At 39.0% G+C, this 25432-nt stretch overlaps 1 protein-coding gene across 4 annotated transcripts in view; it reads left to right on the top strand.

Annotated features, from left to right (window-relative positions):
- BICC1 (BicC family RNA binding protein 1) overlaps positions 1-25432 on the top strand; it is a 358569-nt gene that overhangs the window by 85705 nt on the left and 247432 nt on the right. For all 4 annotated transcript variants that reach the window (XM_043476923.1, XM_043476921.1, XM_043476919.1 and 1 more), the window contains exon 2: positions 18308-18354. In XM_043476923.1, coding sequence (XP_043332858.1) covers positions 18308-18354 — 47 coding nt within the window. The remainder of the gene's footprint in view (positions 1-18307; positions 18355-25432) is intronic.

Raw genomic sequence — 25432 nt, 5'->3', positions numbered from 1 at the left:
AGTACGCTTTAATTCATCACAGTTGCCTCTGCATTTCCCAGGTTCACATCTGTTTCACATCCTGTCCTCTGAAGTTGCCACACACACATGTGCTGCTTCACGTTGCTTTAGGTGCTGTTGAGTCATAGGAAGATAAGAAATACCATGTGCGTGCCAAGTTGCTTCAGTTGTGTCTGACTGCGTCCATGGGATTCACCAGGCAAGAACACTGGAGTGGGTTGCCATGTCCTCCGTGGAATCTTTCCAACCCAGGGATTGAACCCATGTCTCTTAAGTCTCCTGCACTGGCAAGCGGTTTCTTTACCACTAGCACCACCTGGGAAGCCCTAAGAAGAGCTGGGGAGGTTTAAACCCAGAGTGAGTGGGGCTTAAGGGTCTCTTCTCTTGGCTTCCCTGGTGGCTCAGACGGTAAAGTGTCTGCCTACAATGCGGGAGACCTAGGTTTGATCCTTGGGTTGGGAAGATCCTCTGGAGAAGGAAATGGCACCCCACTCCAGTACTCTTGCCTGGAGAATCCCATGGATGGAGGAGTGTGGTAGGCTACAGTCCATGTGGTCGCAAAGAGTCAGACAGGACTGAGCTACTTCACTTTCACTTTCTTTTGTCAAGAGACTGAGGAGCAGATTGCTTTTACACCTTGTCGCTGAGTGCAAAGAACAGGAAGGGAAGCTGAACCGGTGGAGAGGTCGTAAGAAGCAGTGAGAAGATGGTATTGTTCCCATGCTCTGAATGTTAGGCCCCTAGAGTTGTCTCCGAAAGGCTGACATGTCCTCAGGAGTTGAGCTGTGTGCTCTTTAACCCCGAGGACACCCAGCCTGTCCAAACGAAGGCCCTCCTTGTGGACCATGGTGTGCATGAATTGCTCTGAGTTGTTCTTGCTCCTGGTTCTGTGTCTAGGCTCTGCCACAACTTTCCCAGGTGTTTACCGCATATAAAGTAGCACTTAGCAGTGTTTCTCAGGAGGAGGTGGTGGTGATTGTTTTTCTAAGATACATAGAGTGTGTTTCCCAGAATGTGACAGACCTTTGTGTCTCTTCATACCTTTTACAGTGTTATCAATGCATTTGTATGGTGCACTCAACTTCTTCCTAGAATGAAAGTTTCCACAGAAAACTTTGTGAGAGGAAAAATATCCTCTAATAAATATCTTGTTCATTTTATGAATTGGCTTTCTCCAGACAGAGTCTTTTCTTCAGGTGTCATGATGGGAAATACATCCTGTATTCCACGTATGGCTGACTACTAGTTTTGGGTTCAAATTGGGATAATATTCTTTGCCATCTCTTTTGTCATTGTTCATTTTTCTTCTTTGGGAGGGGGATAGTAGTGGATAAAGTAGGGAGCAGTTAGATTTTGAGTTCCTATCTTTAGAGAATAGTCTGCTGTTGATTTTCTTCCAAACTGTAAGTCCTTCAAATAATTTTAAACAATTCTTCTTCATTTTCTTTTGCTTATCTCTCCTCTTCTTTTCCATCATCTCCACCTTGATGAGGGAAGGACACAGTAGCAGATCAATGTGGATTGCTTGCCCAAGGAGCATCTTGTTTAAAAAAATGTGAGACTAGTTTCCCTCCATCTCAGGGAAGGGCAGTGGTGAGTCAAGGAGACCTTTCTTCAGATGGGAATATTTCTTCATGCACTGTAGCCACTTGAGTGTCTTCCAGACAACATCTTACTTGAGCCAATGACATTACCATCGTCTTTTGCAAAATGTAGTAGAACAGGGGTGGGAGGGAACACCTGTGTGTCTTGTTTTGTGATTCCTTACATTTTGGGACTTAATTTGGGCTAAGATTGCTTGCGAATTACTTTAAGATACATCCATGGAGGCTGAAGATGTTCTTTCTTCAGTGCTAGAGGTGAACTCTCTGCTCTTCCCTTGACCCTCATTGTCTCTGCTTGTGAGTGTGAAGGGGAGTTTCTCGAGGCTGTGAGCAGCAACGCTATTTTGAGAAGTTGACTCGCAGCCCTTGCAGCTATGACAGGCATGTAACATAGCACCCCATTTTTCAAATTCATTTTGTCAGCTCCTGACTGCACTGGTTAAGTGCTTATTTGGAAGTGCCGCAGCTGTAGTGTTCTGTTTATAGCCACTGAGTAGGTACAATTAAGCTGACTGCCTTGTACAGGGGGAGAGTCTACATGGAATCAGGGCCAGGCAGTGGGAAAGTGGAGGCTGTCTCTACCTCACAGCAGTGGGAGGAGCTTGGCATGACTTACTTGAAGGTGAGCATCCTGCCTTGGGTAGATTTTGTACTGTTTTGCACATTTGTTTTAACTTTAACCTTTTTTTTTTTTTTTTTAATTGCAGTATAGTTGATTTACAACATTGTATTCGTTTCAGGTATACAGACAAGTGATTCACTTTTACATACATCTATTCTTTTTTAGATTCTTTTCCCATTTAGGTTTTTATAGATTACTGAGTAGAGTTCCCTATGCAATGCGGTAGGTTCTTATTAGTTACCTATTTTATATATATAGCAGTGTGTATAGGTCAGTCCCAATCTCCCAGTTTATCCCTCCCCTTGATTTTGTTAATCTTAAAATAGCCTTTGGAAATCCAGACTTGACTGGGTTTAGTTAGATAGATGAGTAAATGCAAATTCATAAAGTCCTTATTTTCTCAAGGGAGATAATTAAAAAATAATTCGACTTATGATAAAGACTCTTAAGCGGTTTACCTTTATGGGTATGTGTGTCTATATTTTTGGTGGTCATTTTCAGAGTACTACAGGTATATCCCAAGAAAAATTGGGAAATGAAAACAGTTTATAATATTATAATATAATGTAGTAATCGTATTCTTTCGTAGCATACACATTTTGATCTTTTAATGAGTGTCCCTAGTTTTTGTGTGTATGTTTAAGGAATAATGGGGCTTCTCTCATTGCTCAGACCCTAAAGAATCTGCTTGCAATGCAGAAGACCCAGGTTCGATCCCTGGATCAGGAAGATCCCTTAGAGAAGGAAATGCCTACCCACTCCAGTATTCTTTTTTTTTTTTTTTCCTTTATTTTTATTGCTAATTACTTTACAGTATTGTAGTGGTTTTTGCCATACATTGACATGAATCAGCCAGGAATTACATGTGTTCCCCATCCTGAACCCCCCTCCCACCTCCCTCCCCATCCCATCCCTCTGGGTCTTCCCAGTGCACCAGCCCTGAGCACTTGTCTCATGCATCCAACGTGGACTGGCGATCTGTTTCACACTTGATAATATACATGTTTCAATGCTGTTCTCTCAGATCATCCCACCCTCGCCTTCTCCCATACAGTCCAAAAGTCTGTTCTATACATCTGTGTCTCTTTTTCTGTTTTGCATATAGGGTTATCATCACCATCTTTCTAAATTCCATATATATGCATTAGTATACAATATTGGTGTTTATCTTTCTGGGTTACTTCACTCTGTATAATGGGCTCCAGTTTCATCCATCTCATTAGAACTGATTCAAATGAATTTTTAATGGCCGAGTAATATTCCATTATGTATATGTACCACAGCTTTCTTATTTATTCGTCTGCTAATGGGCATCTAGGTTGCTTCCATGTCCTGGCTGTTATAAACAGTGCTGCAATGAACATTGGGGTACACATGTCTCTTTAGTTCTGGTTTCCTCGGTGTATATGCCCAGGAGTGGGACTGCTGGGTCACATGGCAGTTCTATTTCCAGTTTTTTAAGGAATCTCCACACTGTTCTCCATAGTGGCTGTACTAGTTTGCATTCCCACCAACAGTGTAAGAGGGTTCCCTCTTCTCCACACCCTCTCCAGCATTTATTGCTTGTAGACTTTTGGATGGCAGCCATTCTGACTGGCGTGTAATGGTACCTCATTGTGGCTTTGATTTGCATTTCTCTGATAATGAGTGATGTTGAGCATCTTTTCATGTGTTTGTTAGCCATCTGTATGTCTTCTTTGGAGAAATGTCTGTTTAGTTCTTTGGCCCATTTTTTGATTGGGTCATTTATTTTTCTGGAATTGAGCTGCAGGAGTTGCTTGTATACTTTTGAGATTAATCCTTTGTTTCTTCATTTGCTATTATTTTCTCCCATTCTGAGGGCTGTCTTTTCACCTTGCTTATAGTTTCCTTTGTTGTGCAAAAGCTTTTAAGTTTAATTAGGTCCCATTTTTTTATTTTTGCTTTTATTTCCAATATTCTGGGAGGTGGGTCATAGAGGATCCTGCTGTGATTTATGTCAGAGAGTGTTTTGCCTATGTTCTCCTCTAGGAGTTTTGTAGTTTCTGGTCTTACATTTAGATCTTTAATCCATTTTGAGTTTATTTTTGTGTATGGTGTTAGAAAGTGTTCTAGTTTCATTATTTTACGAGTGGTTGACCAGTTTTCCCAGCACCACTTATTAAAGAGGTTGTCTTTTTTCCACTGTATATTCTTGCCTCCGTTGTCGAAGATAAGGTGTCTGTAGGTACGTGGACTTATGTCTGCGCTTTCTGTTTTGTTCCATTGATCTATATTTCTGTCTTTGTGCCAGTACCATACTGTCTTGATGACTGTGGCTTTGTAGTAGAGTCTGAAGTCAGGCAGGTTGATTCCTCCAGTTCCATTCTTCTTTCTCAAGATTGCTTTGGCTATCGAGGTTTTTTGTATTTCCATACAAATTGTGAAATTATTTGTTCTAATTTTGTGAAAAGATACCATTGGTAGCTTGATCGGGATTGCATTGAATCTATAGAATGCTTTGGGTAGTATAGACATTTTCACAATATTGATTCTTCCAGTCCATGAACACGGGATGTGTCTCCATCTGTTTGTGTCCTCTTTGATTTCTTTCATCAGTGTTTTATAGTTTTCTATATATAGGTCTTTTGTTTCTTTAGGTAGATATACTCCTAAATATTTTATTCTTTTTGTTGCAATGGTGAATGTTATTGTTTCCTTAATTTCTCTGTTTTCTCATTGTTAGTGTATAGGAATGCAAGGGATTTCTGTGTGTTAATTTTACATCCTGCAACTTTACTATATTCATTGATTAGCTGTAGTGATTTTCTGGTAGAGTCTTTAGGGTTTTCTATGTAGAGGATCATGTCATCTGCAAACAGTGAGAGTTTCACTTCTTCTTTTCCTATCTGGATTCCTTTTATTTCTTTTTCTGCTCCGATTGCTGTGGCCAACACTTTCAAAACTATGTTGAATAGTAGTGGTGAGAGTGGGCACCCTTGTCTTGTTCCTGAGTTTCAGGGAAATGCTTTCAATTTTTCACCATAGAGGATAATGTTTGCTGTGGGTTTGTCATATATAGCTTTTATTATGTTGAGGTATGTTCCTTCTATGCCTGCTTTCTGGACAGTTTTAATCATAAATGGATTTTGTCAAATGAATTTTGTCAAAGGCTTTTTCTGCATCTATTGAGATAATCATATGGTTTTTATCTTTCAATTTGTTAATGTGGTGTATTACATTGATTGATTTGCAGATATTAAAGAATCCTTGCATCCTGGGATAAAGCCCACTTGGTCATGATGTATGATCTTTTTAATATGTTGTTGGATTCTGTTTGCTAGAATCTTGTTAAGGATTTTTGCATCTATGTTCATCAGTGATATTGGCCTGTAGTTTTCTTTTTTTGTGGCATCTTTGTCTGGTTTTGGAATTAGGGTGATGGTGGCCTCATAGAATGAGTTTGGAAGTTTATCTTCTTCTGCAATTTTCTGGAAGAGTTGGAGTAAGATAGGTGTTAGCTCTTCTCTAAATTTTTGGTAGAATTCAGCTGTGAAGCCATCTGGTCCTGGGCTTTTGTTTGCTAGAAGATTTCTGATTACAGTTTCGATTTCTGTGCTTGTGATGGGTCTGTTAAGATCTTCTATTTCTTCCTGGCTCAGGTTTGGAAAGTTATACTTTTCTAAGAATTTGTACATTTCTTCCGAGTTGTCCATTTTATTGGCATAGAGCTGGTGGTAGTAGTCTCTTATGATCCTTTGTATTTCAGTGTTGTCTGTCGTGATCTCTCCATTTTCATTTCTAATTTTGTTAGTTTGGTTCTTTTCCCTTTGTTTCTTGATGAGTCTGGCTAACCCCACTCCAGTATTCTTGCCCGGAGAATTCCATGGACAGAGGAGCCTGCAGAGCTACAGTCCATGAGGGTGCAAAAAGTCAGACGTGACCCAGTGACTATTACTTTCACTTTCACTTAAAGAATATTTAACTTAATAGTTGTAGTCATATTTCACATACAGTTTATGATCCATTTAAAAATCATGCTTATATAAATGCTGGAGAGGGTGTGGAGAAAAGGGAACCCTCTTACACCATTGGTGGGAATGCAAACTAGTACAGCCACTATGGAGAACAGTGTGGAGATTCCTTAAAAAACTGGAAATAGAACTGCCATGTGACCCAGCAGTCCCACTCTGGTGTATAGACACCGAGGAAACCAGATCTGAGAGAGACATGAGCACCCCAATGTTCATCGCAGCACTGTTTATAATAGCCAGGACATGGAAGCAACCTAGATGCCCATCAGCAGATGAATGGATAAGGAAGCTGTGGTACAGATACACCATGGAATATTACTCAGCCATTACAAAGATTTCATTTGAATCAGTTCTAATGAGATGGATGAAACTGGAGCCCATTATACAGAGTGAAGTAAGCCAGAAAGATAAAGACTAATACAGTATACTAATACATATATATGGAATTTAGAAACATGGTAATGATAACCCTATATGCAAAACAGAAAAAGAGACACAGATGTACAGAACAGACTTTTAGACTCTGTGGTAGAAGGCGAGGGTGGGATGTTCTGAGAGAATAGCATTGAAACAAGTATACTATCAAGGGTGGAACAGGTCGCCAGTCCACGTTGGATGCATGAGACAAGTGCTCAGGGCTGATGCACTGAGATGACCCAGAGGGATGGGATGGGGAGGGAGGCAGGAGGGGGGATCAGGATGGGGAACACATGTAAATCCATGGCTGATTCATGTCAATGTATGGCAAAAACCACTACAATATTGTAAAGTAATTAGCCTCCAACTAATAAAAATAAATGGAAAAAAATTATATCTAAAATATATCCCAAATGTTTGTCCAATTATAGTTTTCTTAATAAAATAATCATGCATCTAAAAAAATCATGCTTATTAATTTTTTTTTTACTGAATAGTTTATTGTAATCACTTTTTCCTGACTGCTTCATCTTTTCCAAATCATCAAAACCATCTTTTCTTATAACTTAAAAAAAATTGAATAAGTGCCTGTGTCTAAATTTCCTTAATTCTCCTCTTGGTTTCTTCCGTGCTTTTTGCTTATTTTAAATGTTACTAAAGTGAACTCATTTGTGCTGATAGTTCTTCCTCTTTATTTCATGTTTTGGATTTTATTCATTAGGACCTCGTCTCCCAGAAATACAATTACAGTTATTCTTTGTGTAAACCCGGTTACTTTCCAAGATGATTACATGAATTTATGCAAGCATTATATCCTTGTTGGTGCTTGCGGTATTGCTGAATTTTGTGGTAATTGTAACAGAGTTTTATAAATTACAAAACCTTTACTTGAGATAAAATCTTTATAAATTCTCAGGGAAAATACACCATTTAAAAAGAGGATGGGTTGAGGTATTGTATCTGACCCCTTATGTATCAAGAGTTTATTTTCAGACCATTCTAAAATTAACCTGAACAGATTTAGGAAAATCAGGACGATAATCTAGAGCATTTTACAGTTTGTTTCGGGAGAGGTGCTTTTTAACTATGAACACCCAGAGCTTGACAGAGCCTCGCTGGAAAAGCTTGAGTATTTTGAGACTGATGAATGATCAAAGCCCGAGACATTTAGTTCCTTGAACTTGAATTTAAAAATGAGTTTAAACTCTCCAAAGCAAATAGAGTACAGAAAGCTCCTGAGTAGAACTGCTTGAGAAAATGAATACATCCAGAACCATGATACTATTACAGAAGATTCATTTTAATTGAGATAGAATGTGTTCCTTAACCAAGGTTACAATTCTGGGAAGAAGAATAAAGCTATGGGTTAGAATATGACCACCATGTTTGCATCGTAAATATACACACATATTTTATGAAAGGAAATAGAGGTAATGATATCGGTTATAACTTTTATCCAAGCCCAAAGACTATTACCTTAAAATTACTCCTTAAGCATTGTTTGAGATGAAAACCACATTTAAAGGTGGTTTCCTGCCTACTGATGAAAAATGAATTCATGTTAACCAACCAAGGCCTTTAAATGGAACAAATTATAATCAGATGTTAGATTTCGATCAGTTTTAACAAAAACAAATGATTCTTTTCAGAGATGAGAATTGATGACTTAGCCCTCAAAGAGTTCAATCTTTTTTCAAACCCAGTGTTTTGGGAGGAGGGGATCGGCTTAATTTCCTAAAAGCACGCTTGTGATTTATCGGCAGCAAAGTGCTGAGTTTAAGAAATAAGAGCTTCTTTAAATGTTTTCCTAGGTGTTCTTAATGAGGATGCGGGGATCGGTAGTAACTTGACTATACACAGCCATGTTTTACAGAAGGTGGAAGTGTGCAGCCAGCTGCGGCAGCAGGACCTGTGGGGGTTGTGGCTTAGATCCTCTCTGAATGCCTACCTTTGCTGTCTTGCTTTGCATTTCTGAGCTCATTCATAAACCTGTGGATCATAACCCGGTCCTCTTGAGTGTAGGAAAACGTCCTCCAGGCCTCTTGGACACGTGCTGATTATTATTAGCCCTAGAGATCTCTTCTAATGCGAAGCAATGTGAGGCAGTGTTCACTCAACAGACCTTGAGTAGAGCAGGTTTAGAAAGGGCTGGAAGCAGTTTTAATAATAAAAGTTAAGTCTGTGACCATTTCTGCCATCCGTTAGTGAGTCCTGAAAGCTTCTCTGGGCCGTAAAGAATTATGCTGAACATTCAGAGCATTGGGATGGCCTCAGTGCCGAGAATGACTGAGGTTGTCAGATTTAAACCCTTTATTTGCCTCACAATAATTTTATTTTTCTGTAGTTGTGGGGTTCAGGTGAAAAGTGCAGTGGATGATCATGGGCAACTTAGCTAGGATGCTAGAAAACCAGTTTGACTCATAGTTTGGAAAGGAAAGCTCTGGCGTCACCACATAATTTTGGCAATGTCACAGTGCTTGAGACTTAACTGTATGTGAGAATTATCCAGCATGTTTATAAAAACGCGTATTCCTAGGATACCACAGTGATTAAGATTCTGTGGGATCTGAGGGCAATTTTTTCTCCCCCAATATGTCTTCCAAGTTGCTGTAACTGCAGTCCGCTGGAACATGAGAAAGCCCTGGTCCAGTTGGTTTTTTTTTTTTTTTTGCTTTAGTAGATCTCCCTCCTTTGTGCCAGTGGGAGCATTCAGTGAAACAAGATAAATTTTGTCATGCAGTTAAATGCATTGACAACATAAGAGATTATGGAAAGGCTGTGTGAATTCCTTGTCCATGTGGTAGTTCACTGGGCTCTCCGGTGGCTCAGGTGGTAAAGAGTCTGCCTGGAGTAGGTTAATGTTGTGGAGAAAGCGAAAGTGTAGAGAGGGTGCATTGCCAGAGGTGGGCTTCTCCTTGCAGTGAGAATCACAGTCTTGCGTAATAGTTGTTAGGAGTGGCAGGTCAATGACATTCTATTGGTACAATTTCTAAAGTCATAGAAGAGTGGACAGCTAGACACTCATTTAGTACTGGATTTAGCGCATAAGTGCAGTAGTATGTAGCTTCACCAATATTGCTGGATGTGGAGTTTTCCTTAATGACCTTCAGATATGTTCAGATCTGTCTGTTTGTACAAAGGCTTGTCTTCTTTTTGGACTGCCGCAAGCGTCATCTGTACCACTGCCTTTCCACTGTCTCACCTTTTTCTGTTTGTCTTCCCGTTGGATTCTGTACTGCCAAGAAGATGTAAAAGCAAAAGGGCTCCTCAAGTCTGTTGCCCCATACGTCATGCCCTTAATGCCACTGTTGTCCCTGAAGTTCCTTGTGTGGTGCTACCCATTCCCACCGTGAGGAGGTGGGACAACCGAACCCCAAGCCTTGCTACTGCTTATTATTATTTTTTGGCCATGCTGTGCAGCATGTAAGATCTTAGTTCCCAACCAGGGATTGAATCCCTACCCTCTGCATTGGAAGTGCAGGGTCCTAACCGCTGGACTCCCAGAGAAGCCCAGAGGTGCTATGTTAAGTGCTCTGAGGCACATAAAAGGGAAACTGAAGCTTTAGATAAACAGGCATGGGTATTTACCGCATTCTCTCTGCCCAGATTTCACTTTCCACATCTCCCCTTGTGAGATGTGTCTCAGTCCTTTCCCATGTTAAACAGGCAACTCAGAAGCTCCCTACCACGTCCATACTTTGAATTCCTGAAATCTATGACTCCTACATAATGTTCAGTCTTTTAGAGTACTCTTTTCATTTTTAATTACTGACCTCAAAGAACTTACAGGTAAGATGTAGGTTCTTTGAGGTCAGAGTTGGAGGTTACCATTTTTAAAATTCTTACAGAGTGTGTATTTACATTTTTGAAGGTGAAAATAGAGCCTTTGGGAGACTGAGTCACTTGGAGTTATAGTCAACGGCAAACTGAGAGGTGAACCCAGTTTTCTCTGACTCCATAATTTTGATCTCCTCTGTATATTCCTCAGGTGCTAAGTAAGTATTGTCTAAATGAATCAATAAATGAGTCTTCCAGAGTTAAAATGAATTGAAGAAGCCCTGATGAAGGGAAGCACATCTTTATACCCTTCCACCCATGTGCCCATTTCAGAGGGGAGAATAGCAAATAGATCACCTTGTCACTGATTTCTGCAGATAACCTGAACTTGAAACGTGCCTGAAACACATTTGGTTCTGATTTAAAACCAGTTGGTGTGCTCATTGCCATGTTACTACAAACACAAAAGAAATATAAACTTCATTCATGAAATAACCATCTACATAAACTCTTAAATAGTTTTGGGTTGGGCCAAAGCTGGGCATTAAGGAAATGGTTATTAATGTTACATATTTTATTCAAACTGCTCTTAATTCCATACCCCTCCCACCACCTCCACAAACACCAGGTAACCTTTTGCTTTTTCCCTTAAAATGTTCCTAGGGGGTTAAGACAGATACAGCTTGGATTTCAAGCTGCTGAAAACTCCTCCTGTTTGGAAGGACTCATTGTTTTTGGTCCTTCAGACCTGTCACTGTGATCTCTGCTTGAATCTTTTTAATCCTCTGTGGGTAGTAGCAGAGTTATTATCCTCTGTAGGAGCATTCTGACATGGAAATGGGATATGAACCACAGTGTAATTTAAAATTTTATAACAACATGAAAAGTAAAACAAGTGCAGTAAATTTTAATATTGTTTCCTTTAACCCAATATATAAATATGGTGCACTTTCAACATATAATCAGTTAATGAGGTTTTGCTTTCTTTTGCATTGTCTTTGAAACCCACCGTGTTCTTAATTCTTTGAGCACATCTGGGTTCAGATGAGCCACATTTCAAGCGCTCAGTAGCTATAGCACAGCTCTGTGGCAGAGCCCTTGTGAGCTATATAAAGGCCATGAACATCCTTTAGTGTCTGATAAAGCTAGAAGAGTGTTGCTTAAAAAAAATATTGTGTAAATACTCGTCATCAAATAGTGTTTGTGACCACAGGCCAAACTAAATGATGCTTCAGAGATTGCTTATGTAAGAAGGAATAGGGTGTGAATGCAAGACATTTGACATGACCAAAGTTTCTGTTAGTCAACTGGACTCAGAGTTCATTGACGTATGTCAGGGTCGTCAGCCCTCAAAAAGTCTTCCTTGTCAGGCCAATAAATTTGAAGTCTGAATAAACTCTTAGCCAAGTTTCTTGAAGAGTTCAAGTGTGTTTGAAGCAATGAATAATATAATGTAGATGTTGGTGAATATTTGTTTTCTTATGTTTGACGGGAACAGATACTTTCTGAAACTAAAGCCCATAGATGAGAGAACACTGGCCTATGCCCGAGACTCCTAGACTGCCCTGTGTGTGGCAGGGCCTCCACTGTCTTAGGTTGTCCTGGGCTCTGAAATATTGACAGAGCTTTGTTGCCCTGAGAGATAGAATTGAAAAAAAAGTTCCCTGAAATCTGAATGTTGAGATGTGTAGTCTACAAAGGACTTAATTGTTCGAGTTAGCGGATATTAACTTGAAAGAGGCATCAATGGCCCACCATTAATAGAAGAGATAGAAGAGATAGAAGAGATAGAAGAGATAGAAGGACTTCTCACCCCCATCATAATATTTGGCATCCCTGTTAGTTCTGTTGAAACTTTGGTGGGAAATGAAAAAAATAACCTCAATGGATGTCTTAAATTTTTGGTGTAGGTATTGTTCAGGTAATGGCCTATGCTCTTGGCCCAGTTATCATAGATTATCCATCTTTTTCTTCTTTCAAACTCTTAGCCATTGAACCCTTTTGGAATGTGGTAAATCTAAATATAAATATAACAGGTGTTATCTGTTTTAGTTTATATTTCATTTGGTGTGCCCTTTCAATAAAAAATGGCCTTTCTTTTCTTCTAATTACCTTCCATCACCAAAAATGGCCTTCTTTTAAAGTATAATTTATATATAAGATGAGAAACATAATAAATAAGTTCTCCCCTGGTTCATGCATTTTAGAGAGCATCTCTTTTTATCTTTTGTTTAGCTGTTATATTTGGATGTGACTCAGAGGTTTTCCAAATATTGGATTGTTTAGTGTTTTTAGTTGTGAAGTTGTGAACTCTAGGCATTGTTTAAACTTTTTTACTCAGAATCAGTTGCACATAAATCAGTGTTTCAGTCTAGAAAGTGCTAGGTTAATTAAGGCCTGTGATGTTCAGTGCCAGGCGTGGTTTTGTGGGCTGTTAACTGTCCTATTGCATTAGTCCGTTAGTCATTTGTCTCCTTAGGTAGCTTATGTGCACATTTGACTTAGACGTTTATCAGATTCTGTTATACATGTTGGGCTGGAAATGTGACTCCAGTGATGGTAATACCTTGGTTCTCTCAAAAAGGGTTCAAATGACTCTTAACCTGATTTTTCCCCCTAATTGAAGGCTATTGAAACCTATTTATTCAAGCTATTTAAAGGCATTCTGAAAAATGCAAAGAAAGAAGTGATAAATAACCCAATAATTCAACCACTCAAATAACACTTGTTCATATTTTGGTGTTTATCCTTTAAGTCTTTTTTTTTTTTCCTCTAGCATATACATTATATGTGTGTGCATACATGTATACTTAAGTATAGAATTGACTATGTTGTATGTCTTGTTTTGTAATCCCAGTACTCTTAAACAATTTATTGCATTTTTGAACATGGGAATTTTTTAAAACTACAATAATGAAACAATATCTTAAGGATAAATCCGAATCTGAAGAAACCATCCTTAAATACCCAGCCACTCTTAAGATAAAATTTGTTTTAATTTTTGGCTGTTTCTTGAATTTTTTTGGTAGGCCTACATGACTTTTTGTTTTTTCAGGGTGAGTGAATTTGATTTGTTCTCAGTGTACTTAGGAAGCAGGTAAGGAGTTTTAGGAAAGATGAGATCTGAACATCCTCCCACTTAACTATGATATGCCGCCTTCAAATGACACTACTTACTGCTGGAGTTTAAACTGGGAGATGTTCTTTAATTGGCTGGAGTATTTGAGAGACTTTGATTGAGAACTGAAAAAACTTTAAAAATTGACTTAATGTCCACTATTACTTCAGTCAGTTGTCAGAGCTTTGCATGCCAGTCTAGACTGTTAGGTATGGTTACTGAACATGATAAGTTCTCTAAAGACTTCCCTGGTGGTCCATTGGCCAAGACTCAGCGCTCCCAATGCAGGGGGCCTGGGTTCAGTCCCTCGTCAGGGAAGCAGATCCTACATGGAGCAGCTAAGATCCTGTGTGCTACAACTCAGACCTGGCACAGCCAGACAAACAAATAAATAAAAAAGCATTTTTAAAAGTTTCTCTGGGAGTATACAGAAACTGCATCTTGGACATCTGTTGCTGATTTCTCTTTCAGTAGAATCAGCCAAATAGTAGGGAAGTTTTCTGAAAACAGTAATATCTGAATAAAATATGTGGTATAGTTCTTTCAGCATATGGATTACATAGACACAGTAAGTGAATGTTTTAAAAATTGTTAGTAAAATATTTTTGCAAGAGAATCAGACTAGCTAAACAGTTATAGTTGTCTTTCAGGTGAACTTGAAATGTAGCAGCCTTCTTAGTTGCAAATCTGCTAGAGTTGGGTTGTATGGGGAAAACGGGGGGAATGTCCTGAATCTTAACAGATTTAAAGAATTATTTCTCAGTTATTTTTTTGTAATTTGAATTTGGTCTTTTCTTGCTCAGATTCCACAAGGGTGAAAAAAACCATTGCTTTTCAAAAGAACGTTTAAAGATATTCCATACTGTATTTTAAATATGAAATACATGACCCTTGGCCCTTATGTTTTTAGATTTGGCTGTATAAAGCATCAGATGTTATGGAAAAGCATTTCAGAATGAAAAGGATATTTGAATGAGTTTCCATATGCCCTGCGAAGAATTGCAAATCGAGCCCTCACCTTTAACTCAGTAATTAACTAAACTTTCCCTGTAGTTTGGGAGATTGTAATAGTTTACACCTGTCTCAACTTTTGGTGTTTTTATTGGCTGTGGCTTTTGCCATCCCATATTTCTTACGAAGCAAAAATATGAAATAAAATAGGGCAAGGCATTGGAGAAATTATAATAAACATAAAAAATGAATTGTTCAGCTTAAAATGTGAAATGCTTTACCTGCACAATCCATGAAGCCATGTTTCAAGAGTAGTGAAGTAATTTATTCCTGGAATTCTATGTCATGAAAATAAAGGCAATTGCTTTCATTGGCAGGAAGATTCCAAAGGTTTTTTAACCATCAAATGATTAACTTTTGGAACATCAGGGAGGCAGAAATTGTATTGTAAGGACAGTTAGAAAAAGCCTGCTAAATCATTACGTGTGTTTTCATGTTGCTGTGAATGAAAAAGATGAGGCTGTATCAGTGTATAAGAATGTGAGGCTTGATAAATCTGTTGTACCACAGAACACAGTCAGACTTTTCAAAGGTCACGGAGCTCTATGACATCAAGTCTGGGTTGGCTCATTTCACAGGGTGATGTTTTCCCCTCGAAACTTAATGAAAAGAAAATCATTGCATCAAGATATTATCATACCTCCTGTTTTTTCTTGCAACCTAGCTCTCAAGTGGTCTCCCTGGAAGCGCCCTTTAATTTTGAGTCCTAACAGTAGCTACCCAGTCCTAGTGTTAAGAGTAAAATGACTAGCTTTTTAGTGCATTGTACAGAATAAGAGTAGCTAAGATTTTGTATAAGTTTGATTTGGATGGAGTGGTGACTGTGAAAAGATCTTTGGGACCCTTGTCTCTAGAACTGAGTTTTAATGCTGTCTTGGACCTCACCCGTTGGGTGCTTTGACTATATGGGTCAAGGTTGTAAGCTGAATAAAGGCAGGGTCTGGCCTATGCTGAGTCACCAGCATGAGACTTATATACTTGTCGAGTGAAAGATGAACTTTTCTTTCTATAGAAAGAACATCTTATATACCTAAGAAATACTCCAGAAACCTCCGCCTTCTCAATCTCTCACTTATTCAAGAGGAGTTGATATTTTATTTTATTTTATTTTTTTCCATTTATTTTTATTAGTTGGAGGCTAACTACTTTACAATATTGTAGTGGTCTTTGTCATACATTGACATGAATCAGCCATGGATTTACATGTGTTCCCCATCCTGATCCCCCCTCCCACCTCCCTCCCCATCCCATCCCTCTGGGTCATCCCAGTGCACCAGCCCTGAGCACTTGTCTCATGCATCCAACCTGGGCTGGTGATCTGTTTCACACTTGATAATATACATGTTTCGATGCTGTTCTCTCAAATCATCCCACCCTCACCTTCTCCCATAGAGTCCAAAAGTCTGTTCTGTACATCTGTGTCTCTTTTCCTGTCTTGCATATAGGGTTATCATTACCATCTTTCTAAATTCTATATATATTGTAGAACACTTTCTAATACCATATACAAAAATAAACTCAAAATGGATTAAAGATCTAAATGTAAGACCAGAAACTATAAAACTCCTAGAGGAGAACATAGGCAAAACACTCTCTGACATAAATCATAGCAAGATCCTCTATGACCCACCTCCCAGAATGTTGGAAATAAAAGCAAAAATAAACAAATGGGACCTAATTAAACTTAAAAACTTTTGCACAACAAAGGAAACTATAAGCAAGGTGAAAAGACAGCCTTCAGAATGGGAGAAAATAATAGTAAATGAATAAACAGACAAAGGATTAATCTCAAAAATATACAAGGAGTTGATATTTAAATACTGAGGAGTTGAGAGTATGGAATTCTCAAATTTGAGCACAGAAGGATCCCTGCTTAGGGAGGGGAGAGAATACTTGGGGGAAATGTTGCTCTCCCTTGATTGACTTCTCTGGTCTTGGCAGCTTTGCTTGTGCGGAGTCAGTAAAAGTTCAGGAGACCTGGCAACCTGGGGGTGAGGTAAGGATGCTTCCAGCAAAGGGCTGATGATTGGGACTCACCTTGGTTTGTACCAGAGACCGTGACCACCCACGAGTCCAACCAGAGGCTTGTCCCAGGTCCTTGTGGGCTTGGGAAATGGACTGTTGTAGGATTTAGGGGAAATTCAGGCTCAGATTTGGAGTTTCTTATACAGAAACATTCTGGAATGAAAAAAGCCAGAGATTTTTGGTGGCACCGAGTGTCCCATTTCCAGCTCTCCCTCTCAATGCCCCTCAAATCCTAAGGTTGTTAAAGGTGCAGGTTTCTGGTTAAATTTTAGATGTTTTCCTGGGAGTGTAATTATAATTTGTGTGTAACTAAGGAAGTTCCACCACCGCCCCCTCCCCCCGCCCCAGCTTTTAATTCATCCAGGGATTGAAAGGCCAGTCTGTGAAGTCTGTTTAGCTGGACTTGGCATGAAGGGGCATTTCAAGGTTGTGACATAATGCGTTTGTCATGAGCAAAGTAAGTATTTTAAAGGAAGTTTCTGGTTTCTGTAATAAAACATCATTGTATCATGAAATTTAAACCGATGAATTTTTAGTTGTGAAGGAGTCCCCTGTGGGTGAAAGCGTTTATCTGCCCTGCCTGATAGGCTTTTGAATATACCTTTGATTCTATAATTTCTTTTTAAAAGAAGAGTTCCCTTGATGTCATTAAATTTTTTTTCTAATCTTTGTGGCCTGGTATGCAGTTTTCATTGCCACACAGTTGTATCATGGAGCAGGAGTGACTTTAAACTATTTTTAGCTGTAGAGATAAAGCCAGCCCAAGAGGTAGCCGAGTTGAAGTGTCCCCAGGGCATTTGTGTCCTTAGGTTTGGGTGCTGATCTTTTATCTTTCTGGCCCTCTGGTTAGGATCAACCATGTTCACCTTCTTTTCTTTTTTTTTTTTGTTCAAAATTGCTTCTTTATGTCCTTTCAAGAATTCACTATTGGTATATTCCCTAGTTAGAGTGAAAAAATCATAATTTGTAGAGTTAACTGCAAAAAATTTATTTGTGTGACTTTCCTGGTGGTCCAGTGGTTGACACTCCCTGCTTTCAATACAGGGAGTGCAGTTAGATCCCTGGTCAGGGAACTAAGATCCCACATGCCACAAGGTGCAAACTGAATATAAAATCTGTGGAAATGTGTGGAAATGCTCACATCAGTGTCTGTGCTCAGTTTGTGCTGTTGATATGTTTGTGCAAAAAGTGAAGTTAAGATGGCGTTGAAATTATGTATTTGTTTCCTTTTCTGCTGTAACAAATACATTTATTATCTTATAGTTCTGGTGGTCAGAAGTCAGAAATGTGTTTTATTGGGCTATCCTAAGGTGTTGTCAGGGCTGTACTTCCTCCAAAGACCCTAGAGGAAAATCCAAATCCTTGCCTTTCCCAACTTCTAGAGGGCACCTGGGTTACTTGGCTTGTTGCCCGTCCTCCACATTCAAAGCCAGCAGTATAGCATCTCCGTAAGTTTCTCTGTTCTGACTCCTTTGCAATCAATGCCCTTCTTTCCCTCTGGTTCTTCTGTCACATTGCCTTCTCAGACTCTGACCTTCCTTCTCCCTTCCTGATTGATGGGATTAGTGTTTTATTTTCCATTTCATATCACAGCTGAGGCCTGTGAACAGGCATTGAGCTTTGGGAGAGCGAGGCTGACATCTTGTTTACCTCTGTGTTCTTGTGCCTGATACTTGAGAGTGTTTCGAACACATAGGTTGGAACATGAAACTATTTTAAATGTATACATTTTTATTTACAGCTGCTGCCGAAGGAAAAGGCAAAAGTGGGGAAGACTTTTTTCAGAAGGTAAGTGACTTTTTACTCCTGTCTTGGCGATAATTAAAGAGAAATGTACCTGTCTCTGTAGCTACACTGGAGGCCCCTGGAAGCTCCCCTTCTCAGTGAAGGGGACTAGGTTTATAGCTGAAGATGCTCGGGGCAAGAAAAGGGTGGTAGCCTGTTTGGGATGGAACCGTTCAAAGGCAGCTCCCTCTGGACAAACTTAATGAAGTTTTCCTTTGGAGGCAATGAGGATTGCCAGCTCTGCTACCAGATTATCTCCTTTACCTGTTCTCTTTGCCTGTTTCCTCCTTCCTTAAACACATACCTGACCTAGGGAGTTGGAGAGGAGTCCCTTACAGAGGCTTCATTTCTTTTTTTTTAAATTATTTTTTAATAGGATAATTGCTTTGCAGAATTTTGTTGTTTTCTGTCAAACCTCAACATGAATCAGCCATAGGTGTACATATATCCCCTCCCTTTTGAACCTCCCTCCCATCTCCCTCCCTACCCCACGCCACCCCCTGTTTGAGTTTCCTGAGACATCCAGCAGATTCCCATTGCCTGTCTATTTTACATATGGTAATGTAACTTTCCATGTTACTCTCTTCATACATGTCACCCTCTTCTTCCCTGTCCCCATGTCAGAGGCTTCATTTCTGGCAAGCATGACCATGGGCGGGGTGATAAAATTGACAGAAGATGCTTATTGGGCTTCCCTGCTCATGACTGGTAACCTTGTCTGTTGTGTCCCTGGTGGCGCTCTGTAAGGTCTGACCTTCAGTGAAGTCAGCCTGGACAGTCATAAAGGGAAACAGGAATAAAACTGATGGCAAGTGATTTGAGATACTGTCGAGAGGAGTTGATTACTTCTGGTTAGCTCTGTTTTAAAGTAAGTGTTTTATGTAAGGGAAGATGTCTGTCTTTGCCAAGAAATTGACTCAAGTTACCATCCTTCTTTCTTTTGTTCATTTGAGTTTATTATATTGATATTTGTGTTTGTTGTTGGTATCCAGAAAGCATGTATGTAGGAACAAATATATAGTTTGTCCTAGAGTGACACACAGTAGCAACTATGGATGTGGTTAAATATCGCTATGGTAGGTCATCAAGCTTTTGGAAAATACCTGTGTGACTTTTTAAGCTTGTAAAAGCTTACTTTTACAAGTAAGCTTCTTCATTCTCTTGCTTTTTGTGTGATCTGATCTTTTTTTTTTTTTTTGTCAAGTTCATTATTCATATGCATTTTCTTCCAAGGATATTAAAAGTGAATATTTTCAGAGCTGATACTGGTCTTGCCCTTTCGTCATTCTGAAAATATTTGTTTACCACCTGCTGTGTGCAACACAGCAGACCAAAATGAGCAAGGCATAGTCCCCGCCCTAAAGGAATTAGTCTGGTGTTTGATTATATAGCTCCCTAAATAGCAAGGGAGTCTGGGCCAGAGAGGATTAAGCTCTTGACTGGGACTTGAGGAGATTAAAAAGGACTTCTTGAGATCTTTCAAGAGTTGAAATTAGCCAAGTGGAGGGATAAGCTTGGGTGGGTGGAAAGAGCATCCTGAGTGAAGAAACAGAATGGAGGAACGTTCTGATGTGGAGAAATTCATGCAGCATTCACATTTCAAAGCATCATCTGAGAGGTCCATAGTGCAGGGTGAGGTTTACTGTCCTATATGATGAAGTACATTCTTTGTATTGGGGGTGGGGGTGTGCATTCCTAAAGGGATTTAATTAAAATTTTGCTGTGCTGGCCAAATAGAATATGCCAGACCACAATTTTCCACCCCTGCTTTTTAGGCTTCTGCTGTTGAAATTTATGTACTATGTCTGAAGCCCCCTTACTTGGTATTATCTGATACTGGTTCATGTATAGCTTGTACTCAATGCTTGGGCAATTCAGAATCTCTGCTTTTGGCTGGGGTAGGCTTGCCACAAGGCAAAGAAAAGAGAAGACAAATAGAAATCACAGAGTCGCCTTGGTTTGTCTGTGATGGTACAAATAGATGCAATCTATGGAAGGGTTTTTTTTTTTAGTTCTTTAACTTGTGAAGAGATGTAAAAAACAGATTGTTCAGCTTTATATGGCTCACATTTTAAAAACTGAATCAAAACACGGTGTATGTGGTCATAAAGGACCTTCATTCTTAGAAGATTTGCTAATATTTATCACTCTTTACAGAGCTATGTATACATTCCAGCAGTTTAAATGGAAACACATGTCTGAATCCAGGAACATATGTGCAACCCACAATCCATGAGTTGGAATCATCGATTTCATTCTTGATCACAGGTTAACGAGGTCTCTGAGTAACTAAATGGAGTACTTTTTAATCTCATTTTCTTCTTTAGCTCAGTAAAGAGTGTCTTCCTGATCAACAAGGGTCCGCGTTGGATTTGGATACTTACCATGGGAAAAAGCTCCTGTAACTTAGTAAAAGTGGAACAGCTCAAATGTCAGAACAGTAGTTTTTAGTGTTTTGACCAGAGAGAAAAGTAAATTACAGTCTGCATTAGAATGAAGGAAAGGAGGAGTATTGAATTGTCCTCCAGGAACTTTCTTTTAGTTGCATACCTCCTGTTTAAAAATAATAGCATTTTGGGAAACATTTAGGAACAAAAAATAAACCACATTGCTGGTTGTGAGCATCTTTGAAAAAATGCTTTTTTTCTTTCAGGGAAATGCAAATATGAAGGTTATATATGCTTATTATTAGGATGTGTTTTGAATTTTGACTCTGGGGGTATGTATCACAAACTGGCATTGACATTAAAATCTCTCTTTGAGCTTAGTTTAAAATTGGACTATCCCCACCCCTCAATTTTTTTTTTTTTTATTATTATCCTGACTTTAAAAGATCTAAGCCTGGAAGTATAACTCATGAATTCATTCTAGCTCTCCCTGATGGGCTTCCTGGGTGGATCAGTGGTACAGAATCCACCTGTGATGCAGAAGGTACAGGAGATGCTGTGGATTCGATTCCTGGGTCAGGAAGATTCCCTGGAGGAGGGTATGGCAACCCACTCCAGTATTCTTGTCTGGAGAATCCCATGGACAGAGGAGCCTGGCAGGCTACAGTCCATAGGGTAGCACAGAGTCAAACATGACTGAAGTGACTGAGCATGCACACTTCCTGATGAGAGGATTGGAAGAGGAGGATGAGACTTTTATATATTATTTTTTTTTTGTCAAAATATATGTAAAACCATAACAATATGATTATATTAACTATTTTCATTAATAATTTTTGAAAATGAAAAAATAAAACTTTAAATATCTTTAAGAATAAAAATGGTTAGATTTCTACAAAGGGTTGAAATCATAGTTTAACAACTGCTGGGATCATCAGATCTATTGTGTCAAATTTGGAGCCATAATGTATAGTTAGTTGTTCAGTTGACTCTACACTTAAAATTCTCCCTTGGAGTCACAGCGACTACTTAATTTCAAAGAGCTTCCTGGTTTTCTGTAGACTGTTTTGTTGTCTGTGTATTGCCAGGAAGATCCCCTGGAGGAGAGCATGGCAACCCACTCCAGTATTCTTGCCTGGAGAATCCCATGGACAGAGGAGCCTGGTGGGCTAAGTCCATAGGGTTACAAAGAGGTGGACACGACTTAAGTGACTTAGCTCGCACACACACAGTGTTTTATTTCCATTGATACTCTATTGGGGTAAAAGACTAACCAGGTATAGCAGATACATCCAACAATATCATGCCTTAGAGAACAGTTCTTTATTTTACTTTATTTTACTTTCATGTAGGGAGAGTATTCCAGCTGGGTGAGTAGTGCTGTCTTGTGCTGTCAGTGAGAGACCCACATCTCTTCTATGACTGAACTCTGTTGTTCCTTAAGGGACGCATCTCATCTCTATGGTTGAAGCTGGGTCATTACTGTGGCCACATGTGAGCTGATGAGGTGGCGGAAGATGCCCTGGTCTTAAGGTCCAGGTCTGGGTCTGTCGTGTGTCACTTGTTCTCACATTCTGTGGGAGAAAACTCATGTATGTGGACTTATGTAACTACTCATAGGGGTGGGAGGAGGAGTGTCTGGAGGAAATACTGATTTTTGCAAGTGCTACCTAACAAAAGGCAGATTTTCAGGAAGAAATAACGTGGTCAAGATGGTAATGTCTCTGTATTATGCTTTGAAACCTTTTGTATTATCTTGAGGGTTGCTGTAAAAGTATACCACAGACTGAGTGACTTACACAATAAAATGGATTGTCTCACAGTTCTGGAGGCTAGAAGTTCAGCGTCAAGGTGTGGGCAGGGCTCTGCCTTCTGTGTGCTGAGAGAGAATCTGGTCCATGCCTCTCTCCTGGCTCCTGGAGATTTGCTCACCACCTTTGGTGTTCCTGGCTTCTTGAAGCTTCTTCCTGATGTCTGCATGTGGAGTTCTCCCTGTGAGTGTCTGTCCAAATATCTCCTTTTTATAAGGACAACAGCCCTATTGGGTTAGGGCTCAGTCTAGTGATCTTATCTCAATAATTACATCTGCAGTGACCCTGTTTCCAATCAGTTCGAATTTGAGGTACTTACTGGTGGTTAGGATTTCAACATTATGAATTTTGGGGGATATGGCTTAACCTATATCTTTTTAATGGAGGAGATGATTTTGTATAAAATTTACTGTACTCAGAAAAATTTGGTAAAATGTAAACATTTTACCAAAAATTTGGTAAAATTTTGTAAATGTTATCATGTTTTGATACTCAATTTGATTTATAGATTTTAATTTCCTAGTCACTTAAACTAGAGACTTCCCTGGTGGCTCAGATGGTAAAGCAGTAAAGCCTACAATGTGGGAGACTGGGGTTCAATCCCTGAGTTGTGAAGATCTCCTGGAGAAGGAAATGGCAACCCACTCCAGTATTCTTGCCTGGAAAATCCCATAGACGGAAGAGCCTGGCAGGCTACAGTCCATGGGGTCGCAAAGAGTCGGACACAACTGAGCAACTTCACTTTCACTTTCACTTATACTAAATCTTTTTCTTTCCTTGTAGCAAGTCATTTTTAAGTTGTTTATAACAAATACATAATTAACAAGCAAGAAGAGGAAAAAAAAATCTACTCAGTCATCCTACCTTTGAAAGAAAACTACTCTTTATACATTTGTTGTCAGTCCCTAAGTTGTGTCTGACTCTTTGTGACCTCTTGGACTGCAGCATGCCTGGCTTCCCAGCATCTCCTGGAGTTTGCTCAAACTCATGTCCATTGAGTCATTGGGTGGCCTAAGTATTGGAGCTTCAGCTTTAGCATCAGTCCTTCCGATGAATATTCAGAGTTGATTTCCTCTGTGATTGACTGGTTTGATCTTCTTGCTGTCCAAGGGACTCTCAAGAGTCTTCTCCAGCACTATTGTTTTTATACTTTAGTCCTTTTTTCTATATATATTAAAAATGTATATAAAATGCTTTTTAATATTCTTTAATTGGCTGATGAGATTACAAATTAGACCGTATTGGAGACATCCCAGATGTTTTTCTCTGTTAGAATTTTGCACATTCTTCAGTACTTGTTTTTTATTCTTTGACTCTAGCTATACTTACAAAAGGAGGGAATGGATTCAACTTTGATCGCTTTCTGTCTAGTTTTTGTCCACTTGTCATGGCAACTTTAATTGAAACACATGGAAATGATCTGTTAGGAGTTTTACAGTTCTATGGGCGGTTGTTCATGGCTTACTCACTGTCTGTCCTATTTCCTTTAATCAGTTCTTTTTTACATTTCTCTTGTGAAATGACTATGGCGAGATCTTGGAGGGGAAAATGTGTTACACTGTATTAGGTGGGGATGAGTAAAGTGATTGTATTACAAATGTGATTCATCAAAGCAAAATGTTTTAGGAATCTTGAATCCCTGTTGGCTGAAGAGGGGAAAATCCAGTGAGCGTTGTAATTGATGAAACCAAATTTTCTGTTACATTGGGTTATGTACATAATTTCTCCACAAGGTACACATTGCATGTTTTAAATGTGGGGTATTTTATATCCTTAAAATACGTCAGTTAGAAAACTGACCTGTAAACTATGGTTTTTCAGAAGGGCTTATCACTAAGGCCAGTATAAATAAGAAACTGTTTGATGGTTTTTGTGGTATATTTTTACTACCCTCAAATTCATCTTTTTAGGCAAATAGATTACTTTTGTCATTTTGAGACTGGAAAGTAGCAAATGTTGTCTTCTGGGGTAAATTGCTTGGAGGAATAGCTGGCTCCCTTTGTATCTCAAAACAAGTACATTAGGTGGTCTTAGATGAGGACTACTTAAATATTTTTATTGGAAGGGAGACAGAAATGTTTAACTACAATTTCTTCTTTCTCCACTGGCCATTAATTTGTTTAGTTTGGATAACTCATAGTCCTTTGGTCATAGAAATAACTTTTAATTATTTAAATGTGCATTCACTTAACTGTAGCTCATGGTATGCTTTCTCTGACACTGAGTCTTTTTGCTTAAACATGTAAAATCAAATTTGATTGAAATAAAATTAGGATATTTGACATTTTAATTTCAGTATGTGTTTCAGTAGGGAATATATTCACACTTTTTGCAATTCAAACATTTCCAAAAGATGTATGTACAGTGGAGTATTCGATGCCACGGTTGTAAAGATGGGTGGAGAAGGCTGCAGAATGACAGGGTTGATTTTGATTCCAAACTTAAAGGTTGTCACCAATGGATGTCATCACAAATGGACAGTCAGGCCTTACAGCTAACATTCAGGGGCCCTGAGTTCTTACTCCTGACGACAGCTTCATGACCCTGAGTGTAAGTTTCATTGAGAGAATCTATCACTGTTCTCTTCTACAACTTACTAAATAGAGGTAAGTGGCACATATATGACTTGGAAAAAAGAAACAAGCCCCCAAACAGGTTATCTGGTCACCTTTTACTTACTTACTTATTTTTAAACATTTTTATTGGCGTATAGTTGATTTACAATGTTGTGCTAGTTTCACGTGTACAGCAAAGTGAATCAGTTATGCATGTATTTATATCCACTCTTTTTTAGATTCTTTTCCCATATGGTCATCTTTTAGAAAGTTGTTATTTTTATATCTTTTAATTTGCTCTCTGTCTTCCATCAGAGTCTAGCAGTTA

The sequence above is a fragment of the Cervus canadensis genome, chromosome 8 (assembly GCF_019320065.1).
Source record: "Cervus canadensis isolate Bull #8, Minnesota chromosome 8, ASM1932006v1, whole genome shotgun sequence".
NCBI lineage: Eukaryota > Metazoa > Chordata > Mammalia > Artiodactyla > Cervidae > Cervus > Cervus canadensis.
This window is presented reverse-complemented; position numbering and strand designations above follow the sequence as displayed.